This window comes from Lathyrus oleraceus, chromosome 1 (assembly GCF_024323335.1).
Source record: "Lathyrus oleraceus cultivar Zhongwan6 chromosome 1, CAAS_Psat_ZW6_1.0, whole genome shotgun sequence".
NCBI classification, from domain to species: domain Eukaryota; kingdom Viridiplantae; phylum Streptophyta; class Magnoliopsida; order Fabales; family Fabaceae; genus Lathyrus; species Lathyrus oleraceus.
In genome coordinates this window covers 252,778,958-252,802,406 of record NC_066579.1, presented here as the reverse complement: position 1 = coordinate 252,802,406, position 23,449 = coordinate 252,778,958, and the positions used below count along the sequence as shown (strand labels likewise).

The 23,449-nt window shown below is 38.1% G+C and overlaps 2 protein-coding genes across 2 annotated transcripts; both read right to left on the bottom strand.

The window, feature by feature from the left end:
- Nucleotides 1-368: 368 nt before the first annotated feature.
- Nucleotides 369-1,802, bottom strand: LOC127102047 (uncharacterized). Its single transcript, XM_051039467.1, has 3 exons — nt 1,749-1,802; nt 1,449-1,623; nt 369-1,138 (listed from the first exon to the last, which is right to left on the bottom strand). The coding sequence occupies exons 1-3, from the start codon at nt 1,800-1,802 to the stop codon at nt 369-371; spliced, it is 999 nt and encodes a 332-aa protein (XP_050895424.1).
- Nucleotides 1,803-18,974: 17,172 nt separating this feature from the next.
- Nucleotides 18,975-23,448, bottom strand: LOC127102037 (uncharacterized). The gene is made up of 4 exons (XM_051039460.1): nt 23,432-23,448; nt 22,929-23,321; nt 20,765-20,954; nt 18,975-19,256 (listed from the first exon to the last, which is right to left on the bottom strand). The coding sequence occupies exons 1-4, from the start codon at nt 23,446-23,448 to the stop codon at nt 18,975-18,977; spliced, it is 882 nt and encodes a 293-aa protein (XP_050895417.1).
- Nucleotide 23,449: the final 1 nt, after the last annotated feature.

Genomic DNA, 23,449 nt, shown 5'->3' with positions numbered 1-23,449 from the left:
CCAAGGTATGATCCCAATGCTAATGCATATGATGAGATTGCATGAGGGATCTTAGGGTCAAAATTGGGGTCTTACATATATGTCAAAATGTAAGCAGTGCATTCTGAGAGTTATATATGTTATTTCATCAAAAATACTTCTATTTATTTATCCCCCTTTTTGTCAGACTCAAAAAGTTAAACAAAAGAAAAATTCAGAGAAGGCAAAATTTCATTGATAGAGAGAAAGAGTTACAGATAGAAGGAAGCAAAAGGAAAAGGGACCTCAGAGGAAAAAAAACTCTTAGAAAAAATATAATCAAATAAATTCTATAATGCCTAAGGGTTTGGAGGAGGAGGCATCCTCTGAAGTAGTTAAGTAAGCAGATTCTAGATGCTGGAGTTGACCTGATCTTGTTGGTCGAGTTTTGCTCTAACTAGTTGTTGTTCTTTCTGTAGCTCTTCCAGAGTTTTGAGGACAAGGGGAGCTAGATCAGATGCTAATGACTCACCTCGAGTGAGAGCAACCTCATTAGCCTTCTCAGCGTCTTCTGCATCTTTTCTAGCAGGTTCAGCGGCCAATGCTGCTTCAGCTTCAACTTTTGCTTTAGCTTCAGCCTCTCCAGCAGCTTTCTCGGCTTTCTTCTTATCAGTAGCTTCAGCAGCAGATCTATCTTCAGCGTCTTTGGTAGCCCTTTCAGCAGCTTTCTGCGCCAGACGCGCCTCCAGCCTCTCTTTAGCACCTCTGATGTATTCATTTCTGACTTGCTCAGAAAGTCCCTTCAACTTAAAGACTTCAGATGTCATCCACCTAAGAAACCCGTTCCAGTGAGTCCTTACTTCAGAAGGATTGTCACTGATCTTGGATTCTTCATATAACTTCTTGAGTCTTGAAGCAGAGTTCTCAAAGAACTTGGAAAAAACCTTATCAATGGTAAAAAAGGTAAGGTTAGGTTCAGAGGGTTGAGAGATGAGTTCAGTGGGAGATGGAATGGGTTCATAAGATTCTGAAGTGGGTTCATAAGGAGGTGGAATGGGTTTGGAAGTGGGTTTAGAGGGTGGTAGAGTGGTGTCAAAGGGTTCTGGTACATACTGAGTATTTTCAGAGTCAACTGTGGCCTGAAGTTCTGCTAGAGTTGGAGAAGATGGGGCAGGAATATCTAAATGTTTAGAGTTTGAGGTTAGGTCGTAGTAGGGAGAGGAATTGGGGTTAAAGGAGGGGATGATATGGATTCGTTTAACATGATGGCTTCAGATATGGGGATGGATGTTATAGTGAGATTGAATTTGGGTAGTGGATGTGAAAATGGTTTAGGGTCAGAAGTGAGATGTTCATAAGTGTTTTGTTTAGGAGGGGTAGGTATAGGGATGGTTAGTTCATAGGGAGAGATGGTGGGGGTGGTTGAGTTAAATATGAGAGGATTTTCCTAGAACCAGAAACTAAATGAGCTTCTGAGATTGGGGACTTACCAGGTGCTGAAGAGCTCAGAGGCACAAGTTGCTTCTGAGTTGCTGAAGATTCTCCCAGCTTCAGACTCTTCTTCTTCTCAAAGGGCTCTCTTTTCCTCTTCAAGAAGTTAGGTGGCTGATCTGGTAGCCAATCCAAGCTGAAGTCAGAAATGTCGATGCCTTGTGCTTCCAGATCCTGAAGATAGCAGGCGACGACTTTTAGAGGATCAATCTTGGAACAAAAAGATACATGCCATTTGATATCACCCTTTTATCCTTCAGAACTTCCCAAGAGGTGCCCTTTGTAGGTTTGACTCTGACCTTGTCAATTAAACCCATACTCTTCATATTCTTCCCGTTCATAGGCTTCCCCATGTCTATATTGACGTCTTCCATCACGTTCAAAGAGATGAGATGGTCCACCAGACCACTCTCTACCGAAACATAAGAGATTAATCTTCCCATAGGGATGTAGTTTATGGGCTTCATGTTATTTCTGGTGTCTCTAACGGAGTCCCTTAGATATTTGAAGAGGAGGGAGGGAAGATTCAGCTTCAGATCTTTGTGCAGACAATAGAGAATCCATTTCTGGTCTGTGTTAATGTATTCAAAGGAGCTGGAAGCATGGCGATGATGGATGATTCACAGAATGATCTTCATCGATATCCTTATATGCTGATGAAGCTCTTTGTTTTTTGAGGTTCTGCCTTCTGTGTTCTAAGAGAAAATAGTAGAGATCACTTCCTAGGACATATACTTTGCCCTAGGGTTGATGTTGTAGATCCTTCTTCCACCATCTTTTTCCATGTCCAGAAGCGCTACTATGGACTTCTCAGTTATCACCATCTTTATTCCCAAAACGTAAGACACTATGTAATGGTCATCACAATCTGCGAATCTCCTTTACCATGTAGGTGTAAATGGGTCCATAAAGATGATTTAAGTAGTTAGCCCATCCTTGATTTTCCAGTTCTTCAGTTAAGTCCACACCATTCTTCTTGAGGTTGTCGAAATCAACCAACAACTCACAAAGAACTTCCATTTTCTCAAATGGTATAACAAGGTTGATATTAGGAGGACGATCAAGAACATGGGGTTCTTAATAGATGGTTGTTGAAGGTTTAGTAGTTTGGGTTGCAACTTGTTATGAGGCTTCAACTTGTTGCTCAACAACATTCATTTCTTGTGAGTATTTGAACACTTGTTGTTGCTGAGGATTCATGTTGTTTGTTGAAGGAGATGAAGTTGGAAAAGAAGTTACAGAGAAGTAGAAGGTAGGGGTTTATATAGGTTATGAGAGTGAAAAGTGTGAATGTGGGAATCATGGTAATATATATACAAGGTTCAAAACACATGCAAAATGATAATGTTAGATTAATAGGGGACAAATGTAATTATGATTGCTAAAATATGAGTTGGCAAACATGGGGAGAATTAAAAGCAACTAATGAAGGTTGTCTAATCTAAAAAATATGCATAGTTCTTGAGGGGATCTCAACAGTTTGGCCCTTGAGTTCTGAGCTTGACAGATGTCTAAAAGATCCAAGGTCACACATTTGAGAGACCACGTGTTGATGTTTCTGGTGTCAAGAATTCCAAAGGGTTTATGACTCAGAAGGTTTCTAATCCAGATGTCTTCTAACTTGTAGAAGTATCATAACCAGAATCAGATACACAACATATGTTTAATTCAGAGTCTAGTTTAACATTAGAGAGGAGAATAACATGTTCAGATTCATTATGGGCAAACTGCCATATTTAAGTTTTTCAGAATGAAAAGAAATCTATCTTCAACTAAGGGTTTTGTAAAGATATCATCCCATTGATGGTCTGTATCTATGAATTTTAAAATAATTATCCCTTTCTAAACATAGCCTCTGATAAAATGGTGTTTAATTTCTATGTGCTTAGGTCTAGAATGTAAAATTTGATTCTTACTTAAACATATAGCAGTAGTATTATCACAAAAGATAGAGATGTTACTCTCATAAATTTGAAAGTCCTCAAACGGATTCTTCATCCAGAGCATCTGAGTGTTGCATAGTGAAGCTGAAATGTATTTTACTTCTGCAGTTGACAGTGCAATGGTTGATTGTCTTTTGCTTGCCCATGATATGAGGTTTTCTCCATACACTGACAGTTCCCATATATGCTTTTGCATTCTAACCTATCTCCAGCGTAATCTGCATCACAATACCCAAAAAGCCTATACTCTGATGTTTTCTTATACATCAAGCCAAGGTTAGGTGTTCCTTTCAGATACCTAAGGATTCTCTTAACAGCAGTTAAGTGAGATTCCCTTGGATCTGAGTGAAATCTTGAACATAGACATACACTAAATAATATATTTGGACGTGAAATAGTCAGATAAAGGAGAGAATCTATCATACCACGATAGAGTTTCCAATAAACCTTTTGACTTGACTCTTCTTTCTCCATAATGCAAGTGGGATGCATGGGAGTCTTGACTGGTTTGATTTTTGATATGTCAAATTTCTTCAGAATATCTTTTATGTATTTGCTTTGATAGACGTACGTGGCTTCTAATGTTTGGTTGATTTGAATCCCCAAAAAGAACTTTAGTTCTTGCATTATACTCATCTCAAATTCTGCCTACGTAAACTTAGAAAATTCTTGGAAAACAGAGGCGTTAGCATAACCAAATATTATGTCATCAACATAAATCTGACAAATCATAAGATCGTTTCTGATGTTTTTGAAAAAGAGTGTAGAGTCCACTTTGCCTCTGATAAATCATTTTCCAGAAGGAATGAGCTGAGTCTTTCATACCAAGCTCTGGGAGCTTATTTCAGACCATAAAGAGATTTTTTAAGTTTAAAAACATGTTCTGGAAGTTTTGAGTTTTCAAATCCAAGAGGTTGATGGACATACACTTCTTCAGAAATATAACCATTCAGAAATGCACTTTTGATGTCCATTTGATATAATTTAATGGAATAATTTACAGCAAAAGATTCAAGGAGACGAATAGATTCTAAAATTGTGACTGGAGAAAAGGTTTCATTATAGTCAATTCCTTCTTGTTGACTATTACCTTGTACTACCAGCCGTGCTTTTTTCTGACCACTTCACCCTTTTCATTTAGTTTGTTTCTATAGACCAATTTCGTTCCAATCACATGAGTTCCTTTGGGTCTTGGTACAAGATCCCAAACGTCATTCTTGGAAAATTGATCAAGTTATTCTTTCATTTCTAGAATCCATTCTTTGTCTTTAAGAGCTTCTTCATATGATGTTGGCTCTATCAGAGATAATAGTCCCAAAGGTGTTTCTTCAGAAACTTTGAATGTAGATCTTGTTCTGACAGGTTCATCCTTGTTTCCCAGAATTAGTTCTTCAGAAACATTCTGCCTAATTCTTTGCCTTTACTGATTGATTAAGATTTCAGGTGCTTTTGAAGTTCCTCTTTCTGCTTCTTCAGAATCATTTGTCTTTTCATCAGAACCTGCAAGCGTGATCTCCAGATCTGCAAAATTCTCGACTAGCTTTGACTTTTCAGAGTCAAGCTTATCGTCAAATCTGATATGAATTGATTCTTCCACAATTTGTGTTTCTATATTTTATACTCTATATCCTTTAGAATGTTCTGAGTATCCCAACATAACACACTTTTGTGCCTTAGAGTCAAACTTGTTCAAATTATCTTCAGTATTCAGAATAAAACAAGAACATCCAAAAGGATGAAAGTAAGAAATTTTGGGTTTTCTTCCCTTATACGATTCATAAGGAGTCTTCTCCATAATAGGTCTGATGGAGATTCTATTATGAATTTAACATGTTGTATTCACAGGTTCTGCCCATAAGTGCTTAGCCATATTAGTTTCATTGATCATGGTTCTGGCCATTTCTTTGAGGGTCCTATTCTTCCTTTTTACAACTCCATTTTGTTGTGGAGTTCTAGGGTAGGGGAAATCATGGGATATTCCATAAGAGTCAAAACGTTCTTCAAAAATTTTGTTTTCAAATTCACCACCATGATCACTTCTGAATCTGATGATTTTAGAGTCAAATTCATTTTTCACTTTTGAACAGAAATTGGTGAACATGAAATATGACTCATTCTTGTGCCTTAAGAATTTTACCCATGTCCAACGACTATAATCAACAACAATAACAAGTCCATACTTCTTACCATTGATTGACACTATCTTAATAGGTCCAAAAAGATCAATGTGTAGAAGTTCTAGGGGTTTAGAGGTAGAAACAACATTTTTGGTTTTGAAGATTGTTTTAGAAAATTTTCCTTTTTGACATGCTTCAAAAAGGGCAACTGAAGAAAACTTCATCTTTGGTAGGCATCTGACTAGCTCAAGTTTATTTAGCTGAGCATTTATCCTCAAACTAATGTGACCCAAGTGTCTATGACACACCCATTACTCTTCATTTACAAACATTAAGCATTTTACATTTTGATTTTTCAAATATGAAAGCATTATTTTATAAATGTTGTTCTTCCTCTTTCCAGTGAAAAGGACTGTGCCATTTTTCTAATTAACAGCTTTGCACATTTTTTGATTAAAGATTATACCATAACCGTTATCACTTAATTGACTTATGGATAATAAGTTATGCATTAATCCCTCAACATAGAGGACATTAGAAATAGAGGGAAGATATCCATTACCAACTATTCCAGATCCTCTAATTCTTCCTTTCTGATTTCCTCCAAAGCCTACGAAACCAACATCTTTAAGTTTCAGATTTTGGAAATATGCTTTCTTCCAGTCATGTGTGGCGAGCATCCAGAGTCCAGGTACCATGATTGGTGTTTTAACTCTGCTTCACAAGATATCTGCAACATACACTATTTTATCTTTTGGTACCCATAATCTTTTGGGTCCTTTAGGATTAGTTCTCCCAGAATTTCAGAAAATTTTGGGTTTTCTAGCATTATTGAACTTTTGTGTTTGTACAGGTGTATAATGATAAGAAAAAGGAGATTTAGATTTGTTTTCTATAGAAGGTTTTAGATCATCTTCATCAGAGTCATAACCAATCCCTCTTTTCTTATTATGATTATCACCATAGATCATAAAAGCCATTTTTCTTCTTTCAAGTCCATTGTTCAGAAATTTCTGAAAAGTTTTTTCATATTTATATGTGATAGTGTCAGAAGTAGGTGGAGCTTTAGAAAGAGTTTCTTCAAGTTTTGAACATTTCTTAGTTGAAAATTCATTTTCTTTTTCAAGAATGAAATTATTTTATTTAAGTTCAGAAACTTCTTTCTCAAGCTTATCACACTCTTCAACAGTCTCTTCATGAACCATTTTCAGGTTCTTGAATTTCTATTGAAGCTTCTGATATAGGCTCAAAGATTCTGACAAATAGGCTTCCAGATCAAAATGAGAAAAGTTAGAGAATACCTCTTCAGAGTCAGATTCTCTTTCAGATGAACTTTCAGAGGTAGTGGCCATGAATGCTACATTTGCTTGCTCCTCTTCAGAACCAGGTTCTGAAGCTTCAGATTCAGAGTCGCCCCATGATGCCAAGAGTCCTTTCTTATTTGTTTTGAAAGAGTTCTTCTTGAAGCTTTCCTTTCTGAATCTATCCTTCTTTAGCTTTGGACATTCATTTATGTAGTGTCCAGGCTCTTTGCATTCATAACACGTCACTTCCTTGTTGGGTCTGCCTCTGTAGATTGAATAATGGACGTTCTCCCTTCTATCTAGGCCTTCTGAAGTTGTTTTATCTCTTTCTCCATAGCCGTTTGATTCTTCTGGAAAGAAGAGATAATTCTTCTTCATCATCAAAATCTTCATTCTCAGATTCATCGTCTTCTTCTTCATCTTGAAAGGATTTGTTCCTTTCTGGATTTCTTCTTTCTTATATAGACTTTAAAGTAACAAATTTGCTTTTCTTCTGAGGCTCATCTTCTTCTAGCTCTATTTCATGACTTCTAAGAGAGCTGATAAGTTCTTCAAGACTTATGCTGTTCAGATCCTTGGATAACTTCAGAGCAGTAACCACAGGTCTCCACTTCTTGGGAAGACTTCTAATTATCTTCTTGACATAATCTGATATAGTGTATCCTTTATCTAGAACCTTGAGTCCAGCAACTAAGGTTTGGAACCTCGAGAACATTACTTCAACAGCTTCATCATCTTCCATTCTGAAGGCTTCATACTTCTGGATTAAGGCCAGAGCCTTAGTCTCTTTAACTTGATTATTGCCTCCGTGAGTCATCTTCGAAGAATCAAAGATTTCTTTGATTGTTTCCCTGTTGGTGATCTTCTCGTATTCATTGTAGGAGATTGCATTTAACATAATGGTTCTTGCTTTATGGTGATTTTTGTAATCACGCTTCTGATCACCACTTATTATGCTTATTGGAATAAAGATATCAATTGCAGAAATGGGTGATTCATAACCATTTGTGACAATATCCCAGAGATCAACGTCATATCCTAGGAAGAAACTTCCAATTCTGTCCTTCCAGTAGTCAAATATTTCTCCATCAAAAATTGGAGGTTTTATGTTATAGCTATCTCTTTCATTTGTGTTAGCCATGAGGTTTTTCTCACCCTGGGTCTCTCTACACGGTTAAGTCTTTGATTCAAAAATCAATAACAGAGCCTAAGCTCCGATACCAATTAAAGGTTGAGAAAAACAAGAAAGGGGGGTTTGAATTATTTTCACAGTAAATAAAACTTTTTGCAATACCACACGCACAAAGATAAATTCTAACAACACAAAGAGTTTATTCTGGTTTGCTTGACAATTAAAGCTACTCCAGTCCACCCGGCCAAGGTGATTTCGCCTTCAATAAGGATTTAATCCAATAATCTCAATAGATTACAAAAGCGTCTAAGAGTTTAACAATCTCTTAGCCCTTTCAAGTCTACAGACTTAAACAAGTCACTTGAGGAATATCAATAAATTTGAGAGTTATAAGAGTTTTATCTTAACGCTTCTAGATAAGCAGTGTGAAGACAAGTTAAGAACAATGAGACAATGACCACACAATATGAGCAACAACTCTTGTGTGATTACTGAATATTACAAAGAGAGATGTGAATATATATTATGGATTGAGAGTTGTAGATCGATGTGTTGTGTATTCAGATATCTTCAGCATGTTGAGATGAGGCATTTATATAGTACTTGGGATGATACCGTTGGAGAGAAATCATTGGAGATTTCTTGCCAACTATGGGAATTAAATGTATTAACTTCCTTGTCCTTTCCATAGCATTCTTGGAGCATAATCCATAATTGCCTTAAAGATAATTGTACCATACTTAGAATGTTTCTTGATTAAGTTTTATGATCCGGTGATGTTAGATAGAGTGTTGAGCGTGAATCAGAGTCTTTGAGCAGAGTCTTATAGTCTTCAGATATTATCTTAAATAGTCTTCAGATGTTATCTTGAGTAGTCTTCAGATGTAGAGTTAAACAATCTTCAGATGTAGAGTCTTCAAATATTAGAGTTGAAGTGTCTTCAAATATAAGAATTGAACTGTCTCCAGATATCATAGTTGATATGTCTTCAGATATCAGAGTTGAACTGTCTTCAGATATCAAAGTTAAATTGTCGCGTCAAATTATGTATGTGATTGCTTCTTAGAAGTGTTCTTATTCAGAGTCGGATATATTTTTTTCGTGCTGGTTCAACTTTTCTGGACTACGTCAGATGCTAGATATTAGTTTCATCATATTCATTTTACCTTAGAAACCTGCACACTTAGAGAAAATTGTTAGGGTACCAAAGTTTTTCATTCTTTGTTATCATCAAAACTTAGAGATATATTGCAGAATCAAAATCTTGTTCTAACAGCCTTGTATGAATGTTCTAATCATTATAATCTCACGGCGAACTAACAAAACCGTTATAGTTGATCCCTCACGAAATAACTCACTAACCACTACTCATAGCTTTCTATCCCTAGCCCGCCAGCGTAAGTAGGTTTAGGCATTATACATAAAGTTAATTCCCTAGGCCACTACTCGGGGTCTCCTATCCTTATTCAACCAGCGTAAGTAGAACAAATGCCATATGTCCAACACGTAGGCTAAGAGAACGGTAATCCCTATGTGTCTAATATCAGATTAACAGAGTATCTCAAATAAAAAGAATTAAGACTAAGAAACAACTAAATAAGATTATAATTCAAAGGATTCATACAAAGTTAAACCAACATATAATGCTAACAAGATTGAATAAGGTTCATCATCACACAACCTAACCTAGAGAAGCTTAGCAACTCATAGTTAAAATTACAATATCAATTGAATAAAGAAGAATAACATATGAATTCCCTTGAAGGATTGGCCACCAATGCTCTCAAAGTCACCCTTTTATGCTGTAAAATCATGCTCCCAATGCCAAATTTTGTAACCCTTGTGAAAGTGCAAAATTTCCCTTTTTAAAGGCATCAGAATGAACCAGAACATGTCATAAAAAGGCCTAGAAAAGTGACCAGCGTGCGCACAATACCCTGCATCGCGTGCGATGTAACTTTTAATGCCATATCGAGTGTGTGATGATGGATGTGATTATTTCCAAAGCTTCACTCTTTTTTTCTTCTTTTTCACTCAAAATTTCACTAAGTCCACAATTTGCACACTTAGGTATTTTTCCCTCCTTCTTTGGTCATTCCTTCTCGTATTTGCTCGACTTTCACTTATTTTACTCCGATTCTTCAACTAAATATATGAAATGATGGATTCTCATCACAACTCCAAACTTGAATTGTTTCTTTTCTTTAAGTAACTTATATGTAACTACACATTTCAATAGATAACAAGTCACATAATAACAATCAAACATCACTAAATTAACTATTTCTTTTACCTGACCATGTTCTAGTTTCCAACTTCTATCCGACGAATTTGAAAAACGTCCTGAGTACTCAATTTTTCTCTAACTCACTCAATGCATAGGGTGATCATTTAATCAACATGCAAAATCAATTAAACTTAGCTTGATTAAGTTCTAAAAAATTTCATCAAAGAGATCACAACACACACATTAGAGGGATTTACAGGTTGTAACTTGGCTTATGTTTGGGTAGGATATATTTAGGAAACTTAGGTTAAACCTTTGGATTTAGATTCCTAGGTATCCTTCATTCATCATACCTTTTTGTTAGTACTAGATATTTGTGATCCTTCTTACACTATAATTCTTTTTATTTTCTCCTTCATTCTTTTTTTTAATAACTGACTTTTTCCCTTTTTTTTCACAATATTTTTTTTTAAAATTTTGGATCATATTCTCTAGTACCTCAACCCAGAACTTAAAACTTTGTTCACTTCCAAGAGCAACCTGATCGGTAAAATATCAAGTGTACTATTTGCACCAATGTAGTAATAAAATGGCAGTTATCCCGAGTATCGATCTCGAGGTCTGTGTAATAAATACCAATCTTTATAATAATTCAATTGAACAAAAAATCATAGGGGGTTTGATGAGTGTTTTCAAAAATAATAAGAACGAGAAATAAAAATATTAAGCGTATAAAAACTGTTTAACCGTTATGAGAAAGCATGCTAGGGCTAGCTGTGTGAATTGCTTTGTAATACACTTCTTCCATATTATATACCATCTACGTTGTAATTATTCAAAACTGATTCTCAAGAATTGTTTTCTCTAATTCCTTAGCCGAAAACCATTAACAGTCAATTTCAATCCTAATTCCTTAGTTATTCAAATTGACGTTACGAAATATGTAATTGATCAAGAATTAACGGTTACTACAGTTTGATCCTCATTCCTAAGTGATTAAACCGAAGTTTTATTATACAACTAGTGATAAGGTGCGAGAGATCTGAATTTCATTTATCCGATAAAATAACGCATTAAGAAGGTTGTATAATAATTTGAATAAAGAAAACATTGATGATCATAAAAACATAGAAAAAGTATTCATACAATAGCAATTCAGGGACACCCCCCTAGCATTGGGGGGTTTAGCTTCTCATAATATTCAAACACACAGTAAATTACAAATTAGAGACATTACAATTTGTTGTTGATGAAGGTTGATCTTCAATCTCTTCCGATCTTGAAGATCTCTTATCCTCTAAACATCTTGCACGCTCACTTCTTCTTTCTGTCTCTTTTCTTCTACGATCAAAAAAGTCCTTTTATCTATGCCAAAATCCAGACTAAATAGCTTCCAATCAACTAAAAACATCACGAAATACCCAAATTGCCCTCCGGACGTACATAAGGGTCAATACACGAAAAATCAGCAAACAGGGCAAAATGGCCAACACGAACCGTGTCAGGTGACATGGCTGCCCGTGTTGGCTCTCTGTAAACTTCCAAACTTCAGCCCTTGTTGACACGGGCCGTGTCAGCTGACACGGGCCGTGTCAGCTGACACGGGCACCCGTGTCAGCCCCCTAGATTTTTGATTCCACCATCTCTCTTCTGGACATGCTGACACGGGCCGTGTCAGCTGGCATGGGAACCCGTGCCAGCCCCCTGTTTTTGTCTTTTTTCGTTTTGCATGATGTCCTTGACTTCCATTCTTCCGGTACGCATCTTTCGGGATGATTGTTAGACCTGAAAACCAAACAGTACTACATAGAAACGGATACAATGCGACAAAAAGAGATGAACTACTAATGCAACATAAAACAAACAGAAATTTATAAAATGCGATAAACTTAAGAAATCAACTAAAATAAAGAACAAAATGTTACCGATTTTTGAAGATTCAATGATGGATGGATGATGAAAACTAAGTGTAAATGGTGACCGGTCACAACCCCAAACTTATCTCATTGCTTGTCCTCAAGTGATGTAAGAGACAACACGGAGGTCAACCATAAATTTTCTTCTTTCCACAACACAGGTGATGCTATTCGCAACTTATCTTCCTCCTTCCCGATTAAGATTTTGGTTCACCCATTCGAACTATCCACTGCCCTATCATTTTAGAGTGTTCCTTTACTTGCAAACTTCTTCACACTACTCACCAAATCTCTCGGGGTTAAGGTGTTTAGCACTCATGATATCAAGGTATGCAATATCAACTCTTACTTTCTGAATAGATTCTACGTTAACTACACAAACCAAATTCACACACTTTTAGAGGTCTTCCGGGTTGTAACGGGGATTAGGTACGGTGGGGGTAGACAAGAAAATGGATGACAAAGGTTTTTAGAACTCGGCATTCATGTTGTTATTTTTCTTTGTGCACACATTATTTTAAGGGGTGTTGTCCAACTTGACTCCTCTTTTTTTTTCACTCAAATTTTTCTTTTGAGTATCACATTAATGCATGAGTCTTTGATCTAGGCAAGTGCTTATACTTCATTTCTATTTTCATTTCTTTTCTCTTTTTCGGTAGAATAGGATGTTTCTACACAGTTTTTGTTTTGTTGCACTTGCCCCTTTTTCAACATTTCTTTTAAGGATTACCACCCCAAACTTATCTCTTTGCACAAATTTTATACTACAACAGTCATGCCGAGCGAGGGTAGGAAGTGTTTGGCTTATGGTTAATATGATGGTTTACACAAATAAGGGGGTACAGGCTCAACGGGGTTAACAACAGATAAATACAACATTATGGATGGTTGGAAAGGCTAAAAGGGTGAAAAGAAACAACGTGCCTCAGTGTGCGTCTTTGTATTGTGCTATATCAGTAGAACTTACGCAAAATTAGAGAGATAAAGTCATACCTGAATGCGCTCTTTTGTGTTTGGTTATGTTGAAATCTCACCATGTTGGATAAGCTTGCAGGCTCCAAACCACTCTTTATGACAGACAGCTTCTTTTTCAGCTTGGGCTTACCTTCCCCTCTTTCGGTCTAGAGTTTCCAAGTTGCATCCAACATTTTATTTCTCAGTTGTATCACCTTCCAGGTTGCCTCGGGAGCAAATCCGGGGTTGCGTCCTTCCCTCACTGTTCACTAGTCCATCATTTATCCAGCATAATCCACTTTCATCTGTAACTTTAAAAAAATAAAACAACCACACAACGATAAACAAAGTAACACAATAGACACAACTAAAATAAAATACAAAACAATTAATCCCCCCTCCCCCACACTTGAACCAAACATTGTCCGCAATGTTTAATGTCAAGATAAGAGGGGTACTCATAATGTTTACTGTGGAGGTGGGGCGGGTACGGATAATGCAACATCATGCGTTGCATCATCGCGTTCATCTCATCCAAAATCGTCCATTGACTGCGTTGTTCGACTCCGAACCTGGTGATCTCCTCACCTTGCCTAGATTGCTCCATGCGAAGGTGACCGATCTCATCCTGAATCTAACCCTATTGGTCTTGTGGCATGAAGTATGACCCTGAAGCTTGAGTCGGTTCTTGCGATTGCTGGTAAAACGGCTCCTCGGTGCTTGGTGCACCTTCCATATGTTCATCTGCAGGCAAAGAGTCAAGAAAATCTTCGTCCCCCTCATCCAGGTCGGGACAGTCATAAAGCCAGTTGGCTCTGTTAGTAATACTGATGAAATCATAAGCAGGTAAAGCAAGGACATGGACTTTTTGGAAAATAAGAGAATAATAATATTGTTTTACCGCAATCATGCCTTGTTGGATCAACGCGACCATGTCCAACTTATTTTTACCCGGCACCTGTGGAGAGTCAGCTAGTGCAACACCAAATCCAAAATGATTGACAATCTGTGTGATCATGCCGCCAACCGAAATGTCGCCTGAAGTAGCGCGACCAACTCTACCTAAGTAGTCAGCTGGAAATGCTTCTACGTTGATTGGAGTTTGTGCTGCCATATTGTACAGAAAGAACAACTCCCTTTGGGTGGCGACAACGGTGCTATCTTCGCGACCAAACATGGTGTACGCCAAAGCCTTTTGCGCGTACCTGAAACACGGGTTATGGATACCCGATGCTTTTGCCCCTTTGGAAACATATTTAGTTTTACCTGTTATAGCGGTCCAAAATTCCACCGGGACAAACGTATCAGGCACCGTTCTAGGGCCTATGATTGGGAGTTTAGGATACTCCCTAACTCATCCACAGACAATTCCATATCAGTATTAAATAATCAAAAATGCAACGTACCGTAGTATTCTTTTTCCGTTCCATTCCACCTATTTTTCAGCTTAAATTCAATGGTACTCAAGAATTCAAGAGTGATGCACGTGAAAGTTGGCGCTTCTAACGGCATGAACTCCAACATTCCTAAGGTGTGGAACATACGGTGAACCTCAGCTTGCAATCCCAATTCCTACAAAGTACCATTACACATGTACCTGGTGGGGGTTAACTTTCTTTTAAGATGAACCGCATACCTCTTTTGGTGCTCCAAGTTTTCGAACACAATGTCGTGCTCATTCGGGGTTCTTCTCGCCCTTTGACATGGCCGGGATGATTCCGCCACATTTTTGCTTTTGTCTACTCGGCAAGACATGTTCTTACCTGCACACAACAAAAAGAAACTAGAAATTGAAAAGAGAGATTAGGCAAAATTATTACCCTAGGAAGGTCGATGATGGAAAATGGTAGAACTTTTGTGAAGACGAATGGATATATGATGGAGATATGAGGTGAAAGTAGGGAGCTTTAAGTGAGAAAGATGGAGGTGAGGTAACAGGAAGGAGAAGAGGTTAATGAGGAGAGAATGGGTGATTAAATGGATTTAGTGGGGGAAATTCGGTGGTGGGCCCATGCACCACAGGTAAAAAAAATTGAAAAAAATCACAATGTGCTTGCTGACACGGCCGTGTCAGCTAACACGGGCGATCGTGTCAGCGCATAAAACCTCAAGGACATGGGTCGTGTTCTTCCAAAAGCAGCTTTTTCACGCAGGGGCTACACGGGCCGTGTCACCTGACACGGGCACCCGTGTCAGACCCCTGGAAACCCTTTTTCTGCCACTTCCTTGGTACTTCCTGACACGGGCCGTGTCACCTGACACAGGCACCCGTGTCAGACCCCTAACTTTTCATTTTCCTTCAATGCTTTCTCGAGTTGTGCCAGGCTTCTGCTTCTGAATTTTTCAGGGACTTTTTGGGCACGAGATCTTTAACTCCTCTAGCAAACACTGTTCACACCTACAAGTAAATAACACACAACCAAACAAAGAAAATAATTAGATACAAAAGCGCGGGTTTCCTCCCACGTTTCGTTTTGTTTAACATCGCTTGGTTTGACGGTTGTGCATCTTATCAGACAAGATGAACAACATCAATTTGGTTAACTTCTTGCTCCACGTTGTAAGGCTTCAATCTTTGGCCATTCACTTTAAAAATGTCCCCATTGGATGGATTTCTTATTTCGATTGCTCCATGGGGATATACCTTGTGTACCATAAACGGACCCGACCATTTCGATCTCAGTTTTCCAGAGAACAACTTCATCCTTGAATTAAACAATAGTACCATTTGTCCTTCCCAAAATCCCTTCCTTTGGATTCTTCTAACATGCCATTTCTTAGTTTGATCTTTGTAGATTTTGGCATTTTCATATGCCCGGTTCCTAAATTCTTCTAACTCATGAAGTTGAAGGATTCGGGATTCTCCCACTTTCACAAGATCCAAGTTAAGGAATTTTGAAGCCCACAAAGCTTTGTGTTCAAGTTCTAAGGGTAGGTGACATGCCTTACCATATACCAATTGATAAGGGGACATACCAATCAGCGTTTTGAAAGCAGTTCGGTATGCCCGAAGCGCATCATCAAGCTTACTTGCCCAATCCTTGCGAGAAGCGTTAACCGTCTTCTCCAGCATTTGTTTCAGCTACCTATTTGACACTTCAACTTGACCACTTGTTTGTGGGTGGTACGGAGTGGCTATCCGATGTTTTACATTATACTTCAAGAGTAGCTTCTCCATTAGGTGATTTAAGAAGTGAGTTCCTTCATTACTTATTAGAGCTCTTGGCACTCAAAACCTGACAAATGTGTTTTCTTTCAGAAACTTGACTACCACTTTTGCATCATTTGTTGGTAGAGCAACTGCTTCTACCCACTTGGATACATAATCCACCACCACAAAAATGTAATTCTTTCCAAATGAAGGTGGAAACGGTCCCATAAAGTCAATACCCCAAACATCGAAGAGTTCAACTTCCAACATGGGGTTTTGCGGCATCTGATTTCTTTTCGAGATGTTTCCCATCCTTTAACACTTATTGCACTCTTTGATTACTTGCTGAGCATCTTTGAAAAGTGTCGGCCAGTATATACCTGATTGGAGGACTTTGGCAGCGGTTCTATCACCACTAAAGTGTCCACCATAGTCAGAATCATGACATGCTTTCCGGACATCTCTCTGTTCTTCTTCGGGAACACATCTTCTGACCAACCCGTCTACTCCTTTCTTGTACAAGAATGGGTCATCCCACAAGTAAAACCTGCAATCATGCACAAACTTTTTCTATCACTTAGAGTCGAATTCGCTAGGGATCACCCCGCCTACTAGATAGTTTGTGTAGTCTGCGAAGCATGGCATTCCAATAACCGCAAGGATGTGTTCGTCAGCAAACTCATCCTTTATTGGACGCTTTTCCTCATTCTCCTCTATGGGGGACATCCGAGAGAGTTGATTTTCCACAGTATTTTCACACCCTCTTTTGTCACGAATTTCCACATCAAACTATTGGAGGAGTAGGATCCATCTCAACAGTCTTGGCTTAGAGTCCTGCTTAGCAAATAAATACTTCAAAGCAGCATGGTTAGTATAAACAATGACTCTAGAACCCAACAGATATTGCCTGAATTTATCAAAGGCATATACCATAGCTAACAAATCCTTCTCGGTAGTCGCGTAGTTCATTTGTGCAGGGTTCAAAACATGACTAGCATAATATATGACATGCAACAGTTTATCTCTACGTTGCCCAAGAACTGCTCCCACTGTAATGTCACTTGCATCACACATGATCTCAAAAGGTAGAGACTAATCTTGGGCAATGACAATTGGTGTCGTCACCAATTTATTTTTTATAGTTTCAAAAGCAACGAAACATTCTCTATCAAAGATGAAATCCTTGTCCTTAACCAACAGGGTAGTTAAAGGTTTAACTATCTTGGAAAAATCTCTTATGAACCTGCGGTAGAAACCCGCAAGCCCTAAGAAACTTCTTATACCTTTTTCGTTCATAGGAGGGGGTAACTTTTCTATTACCTCGATCTTGGCTTAGTCCACTTCTATCCCTTTGTGAGAGATTTTATGACCCAAGACTATGCCTTCTCTCACCATGAAGTGACACTTCTCCTATTTGAGAATCAGATTGGTCTGTTGGCATCTTTCTAACACAAGGGAAAGGTTAGTTAAACAATTATCAAAAGAAAAACCAAATACCGAGAAGTCATCCATGAAGACCTCCATATGCTTTTCGAGCATGTCCGCAAAAATGGAAGTCATGCATCTTTGAAATGTGGTTGGTGCATTACATAACCCGAATGGCATTCATCTGTAGGAAAAAATACCATAGGGGCAAGTAAAAGCTGTCTTCTCTTGATCTTCTGGTGCAACCGCTATCTGATTATATCCAGAGTATCCATCAAGGAAACAATAGTACTCATAACCTACCAACCTTTCCAACATCTGATCAATGAATGGTAATGGAAAATGATCCTTTCTGGTCGCCAAATTCAACCTCCTGTAATCGATGCAAACACGCCACCCCGTGACCGTCCTTGTAGGGAGTAACTCATTTTTCTCATTCCTTATAACTGTAGTCCCTCCTTTCTTCGGGACCACATGAACATGACTCACCCAAGAGCTATTGGATATGGGATAAATTAACCCATCATCTAATAGTTTAACAACCTCTTTCCTAACCACTTCCTTCATTGCGGGATTTAGTCTTCTTTGGGGTTGCACCACTGGTTTGTGACCATCCTCCATGAGAATTTTATGCATACAAACCGTAGGGATAATTCCCTTCAAGTCTTCTACCGCCCATCCCATTTCACTTTTGTGCTTCTTCAGAACCTTGACAAGCTTGTTTTCTTGAGAAACTTCTAGATTAGAGCTTATAATAGCCGGGCATTTCCTTTCGGGATCTAGAAAAACATACTTGAGATTTTCAGGCAATTGTTTCAGCTCAGCCACTTTCTTGGTCTCATCTTTCTTTTCCTCAACCTGGGGTTCCCTTAAGTTTTCCCATCGGAGTGATCGGGATCCTTTAAAGGGTGGTTGTGTTGCCATCATAGTTAACACTTCCCTCTCCATTTCATCAACTTCTTGAGTGTCTTCAGAAATTAACAGACTTAGAACTCTCTCCAAGGGTAATTTTTGTTCACCTAGAGGATTTTCTTTCAGAACCATTTGATCAATCACCTCTATGTGTTGACTGGTGGCCACATCATCTTTGTATTTCATGGTGTTACGCACATCAATTTTTAACTCTTCATCGTAAACTTTTAGAGTCATGGTGCCCTCTTCTATATCTATCAAACATCTTCCGGTCTCCAAAAATGGTCTACCAAGAATGAGCGGTGTCTCTTCATCTTCCGGCATTTCTAAAATGACAAAGTCCACCGGAAATACAAACTTATCAATCTTCACAAGAACATGTTCCACCATTCCATAAGGTCTCTTCATAGAGTGGTAAGCAAATTGAAGTGTCATTCTCGTATCTTACACTTTTCCAATCCCCAACCTCTTGTAAATGGATAACGGCATGAGACTCACACTTGCCCCCAAGTCTATAAGGGCCTTTTTGAAAGATCTATCCCCGATAGTGAAAGGGATAGTTACCGAGCCTCGATATTTCTTCTTTACCGGAATTTTCATACCCTGCAAAATTACACTACAAGTTTCTGTTAGTACAATAGAATCAGTGTCAATGCTCCTCTTTTTTGAAATAATATCCTTCATAAATATAGCATAAGAGGGCATTTGCTCAAGTGCCTCCAAGAACTGAATGTTAATCTCAAGTTTTTTGAACATCTCCAAGAATTTCTCGAAGTTCTTCTCATGCTTCTCTTTCTTCTTATTTATTGTGGGGAAAGGGAGTTTGACAACCAGCTTTGATTCACTAACTTTTCTTTAACCACCAGTTTAGGTACCACCATCTCTTCACTCACAACCTCATTTTCTTTTATTTCCAACTCAACTTCAAGCAATTGGTTTTCTTGGTTCTCATATTTCTCAAGGACTTCTTTTGCTTTACCACTCCTTGTGGTTACCACACTCACATTATTATGCTCTCGTGGATTTGTAACTGTAGCACTCGGTAATGCACCCGGTGTTTGCGAACCCGCAATTTGTTAAGCAATATGACTCATTTGCACTTCCAGATTTTTTATTGAAGTACCAGTGTTTCTCAGATTACTTTTAGTCTCCTCTTGAAATTGTGAACTTTGAGCTGCCATTTTTTCAATGGCAATTTCCCAATCTGCTTTTCTTGGAACCTGTTGTTGAAATTGTTGTTGGGATTGGTGAAACTGCTTCTGGTAAGGTTGCTGTTGTTATGGTTGATACTGTTGTTGTGGTTGGCTTTGATATTGGGTGGGCGCTTGCTTCTGAGCATTTCCTTGCTGGTCCTTCTAGGAAAAATTTGGATGATTTTTCCATCCAGGATTATACGTATTGGAGTAAGGATTGTTCTACTTCAGAAAATTAATCTCTTCTACCTGTTGTGCAGTTTCCACACAATGCATGGCGAAGTGAGGTCCCCCGCAAATTTCACAACTAACTGCTCGAATAGGTTGAACCGGTTGCACTTGTGCCTCCGTTTGAGTGTCAAGAGTCATTTTCTTGATTCTTCTCTCTACTTCAGCTGTTATTTAATCTTCCATCTTCACAACTTGATTTGCGAGCTTGAGATCAATGGTACCTTCAGGTTGACTTACACTGCGGTCATAGAGCTCCAGATGCTCATTTGCTACAATGGCTTCAATGATTTTCTTTATTCCAATGGCTGTTGTAAAATTTGTTGAGCCACCGGCAGCTGTGTCTATGAGTTGCTTAGTCTTCATTCTAAGGCCATTCACAAAATTTTGCATTTTTTCAGTTGCATCCATGTTACGAGTAGGACATGCAACCAACAATCGTTTGAACCTCTTGTAAGCGTCTCCGAGTGACTCTCCTTCCTTCTGTTAGAAATTAACAATATCATATCTCTTACAGATATACACAGAAGTAGGGAAGTACTCATTCCAAAATGTTGTCTCCATTTGTTGCCAAGTTGTTATGCTTTCCACGGGTAAAGAGTAAAACCACTCTTTGGCATCTTCCGATAGTGTAAACGGAAACATCACCAACTTTTTAGCTTCCTCTGAGTGTCCCTCAATTTTTAACGATGTCGTCATGGTCAGAAATCTTTGTAAATTCTTGTTGGCATCTTCATTGACTTTTCTGGAGAACGGTCTCCTTTCGAGTTAACGAATCGTTGAAGGGTGTAGCTGAAAATGATCAACATTTACCGGTTGGTTCACAACTGTTACCCTTCCAGTAGGAGCATTTGCACCTCCATAGTCACCCAGAAGTCTTTCCGTAGGAGGTGGAGCTTCAGCCATTGGTTCAGAAACGGCTTCAGAGTCTTCCGAATGAACTGAAACAACTTCTTCTTTTTCAGACTCAAAAACAATGAGGGTTACTTCTAAAAGTTCCAGCCTAGCTTTTCATCGTCTTGCACGCAATAATCTTTCTGGTTCTGCGTCAAAAAGAAATTCAGCTGAGGCCTTACCTCGCATACACAGATTAGACAATTATTAGAATAAATAATAGTACAGAAATTTTTTGGCTGCAGAGCAACAAAATTCGAATTGAATTATGTTTCAAATTATACTTTGGTAGTCCCCGGCAACGGCGCCAAAAACTTGATCGGTAAAATAGAAAGTGTACTATTTGCACCAATGTAGTAATAAAATGGGAGTTATCCCGAGTATCGATCTCGAGGACTGCGTAATAAGTACCAATCTTAATAATATTCAATTGAACAAAAGATCATAGGGGGTTTGATGAGTGTTTTCAAAAATAATAAGAACGAGAAACAAAAATATTAAGCGAATAAAAACTGTTTAACCGATATGAGAAAGCATGTTAGGGCCAGATGTGTGAATTTCTTTGTAATACACTTCTTCCATATTATATACCTTCTACGTTGTAATTATTCAAAACTGATTCTCAAGAATTGTTTTCTCTAATTCCTTAGCCGAAAACCATTAACAGTCAATTTCAATCCTAATTCCTTAGTTATTCAAATTGACGTTACGAAATATGTAATTGATCAAGAATTAACGGTTACTACGGTTTGATCCTCATTCCTAAGTGATTAAACCGATGTTTTATTATACAACAAGCGATAAGGCGGTTTGTCTGACCTAAACCTTAACCAGAGATCAAAATTTCATTTGTCTGATAAAATAAAGCATTAAGAACGTTGTATAATAATTTGAATGAAGAAAACATCGATGATCATAAAAACATAGAAAAAGTATTCATACAGTAGCAATTCAGGGACAACCCCCTAACATTGGGGGGTTTAGCTTCTCATAATATTCAAACACACCGTAAATTACAAATTAGAGACATTACAATTTGTTGTAGATGAAGGTTGATCTTCAATCTCTTCCGATCTTGAAGATCTCTTATCCTCTAAACACCTTGCACGCTCGCTTCTTCTTTTTGTCTCTTTTCTTCTACGATCAAAAAATTCCTTTTCTCTATGCCAAAATCCAGACTAAATAGCTTCCAATCAACTAAAAACATCGCGAAATACCCAGACTGCCCTCCGGACATACACAGGGGTCAATACACGAAAAATCAACAAACGGGGCGAAATGGCCAACGCGGGCCGTGTCAGGTGACACGGTGTCATTCCCCGATTTTGGCCCTGAATTTTTTTTCCCATTAATCAGTCATTTGCATTTCTCCTCATGACCATTTCACGTTTAAACTCTTCACTTCATATTGAAAGATCCTTTATTCATTCATGTTACAATCATTTCATTCATGCATGATTAAAATAATTTTCCACATGTCTTCGGTTCACGTTCATGTTCTCCATTTTTATGTTCGAATTTTCCAGATTACATGGGGAAATCACTATTCACCCATATTTGAGAACTCACATATTCATTCATGTTACAATCATTTCATTCATGTCCAAGAGTGTCCTCACATTCATTTAATCATAGTCATGCGATTATTTCATAATCCTAGAGTGTCATCACACGAGTACATGGAAATTCTAAAATACAAAGAAATATTTTTCTTTCATTCGCATCACATATACATGTTTGGAATTGTTACAATAGATGTGGAAGTTGATACATTCACTAATGTATCTACAAGCAACTTGGAACAATGTTTCCCATAGAAAAAAAGAAAGCTTCCACAGAGATATGCCAAAGAATTCATGAGCCGTACTAGAAGTCACTTATTTTCTAGGTCTTTTGGATGGAAGCAACTCTTATTATTCATGGAACAAAAGGAGCCAACAATTCTTCGTGCATACACTTCCTTGTGTTTAACCAAGTCAGGGACATTGAAGAAAAGTGAAATATTAGAGTCACTAAAGAATTCAGGACAGCCTGCAAACGAAGACAATGTTGTTGCGGTGATGCGATTTCTAGATGCACATACCTCACTTGTGAGATTTTGGAAATGCTTTCCCTGTAGTTTACTTGGGGAGCTCCAACATTAGCTTCTACCTTATATTCTCTTTTAAGGCGATCAACAATGATTTCCAGATGCAATTCTCCCATTCCTTCAATGACTGTCTGATTTATCTCTTCATCACGGGAGAAGTGGAAAGAAGGGTCTTCCTGTGCAAGCTTGACTAAACCAACTGCCATCTTGTCAATATCAGCTTTAGTTTTGGGTTCAATTGCAATCTTAATCACAGGATCAGGGAAGTACATCCGCTCAAGCACGACCGGACTCTCAGGGTCACAAAACGCTTCACCTGTTATAGTGTCTTTTAAACCAGCAAGAGCAGCAATATCTCCTGTTAAAGCTACTCTAACGTCTTCTCTACTGTTAACAGAAATTTCTCAGAAGCCTACAACTATTATAAAGGCATTGCAAATTATTCTGAAGCTTACAATTCGAATGTGCATCGGGGCATACATTTCTTGAGATCATACTTACTGTTTCTGAACATT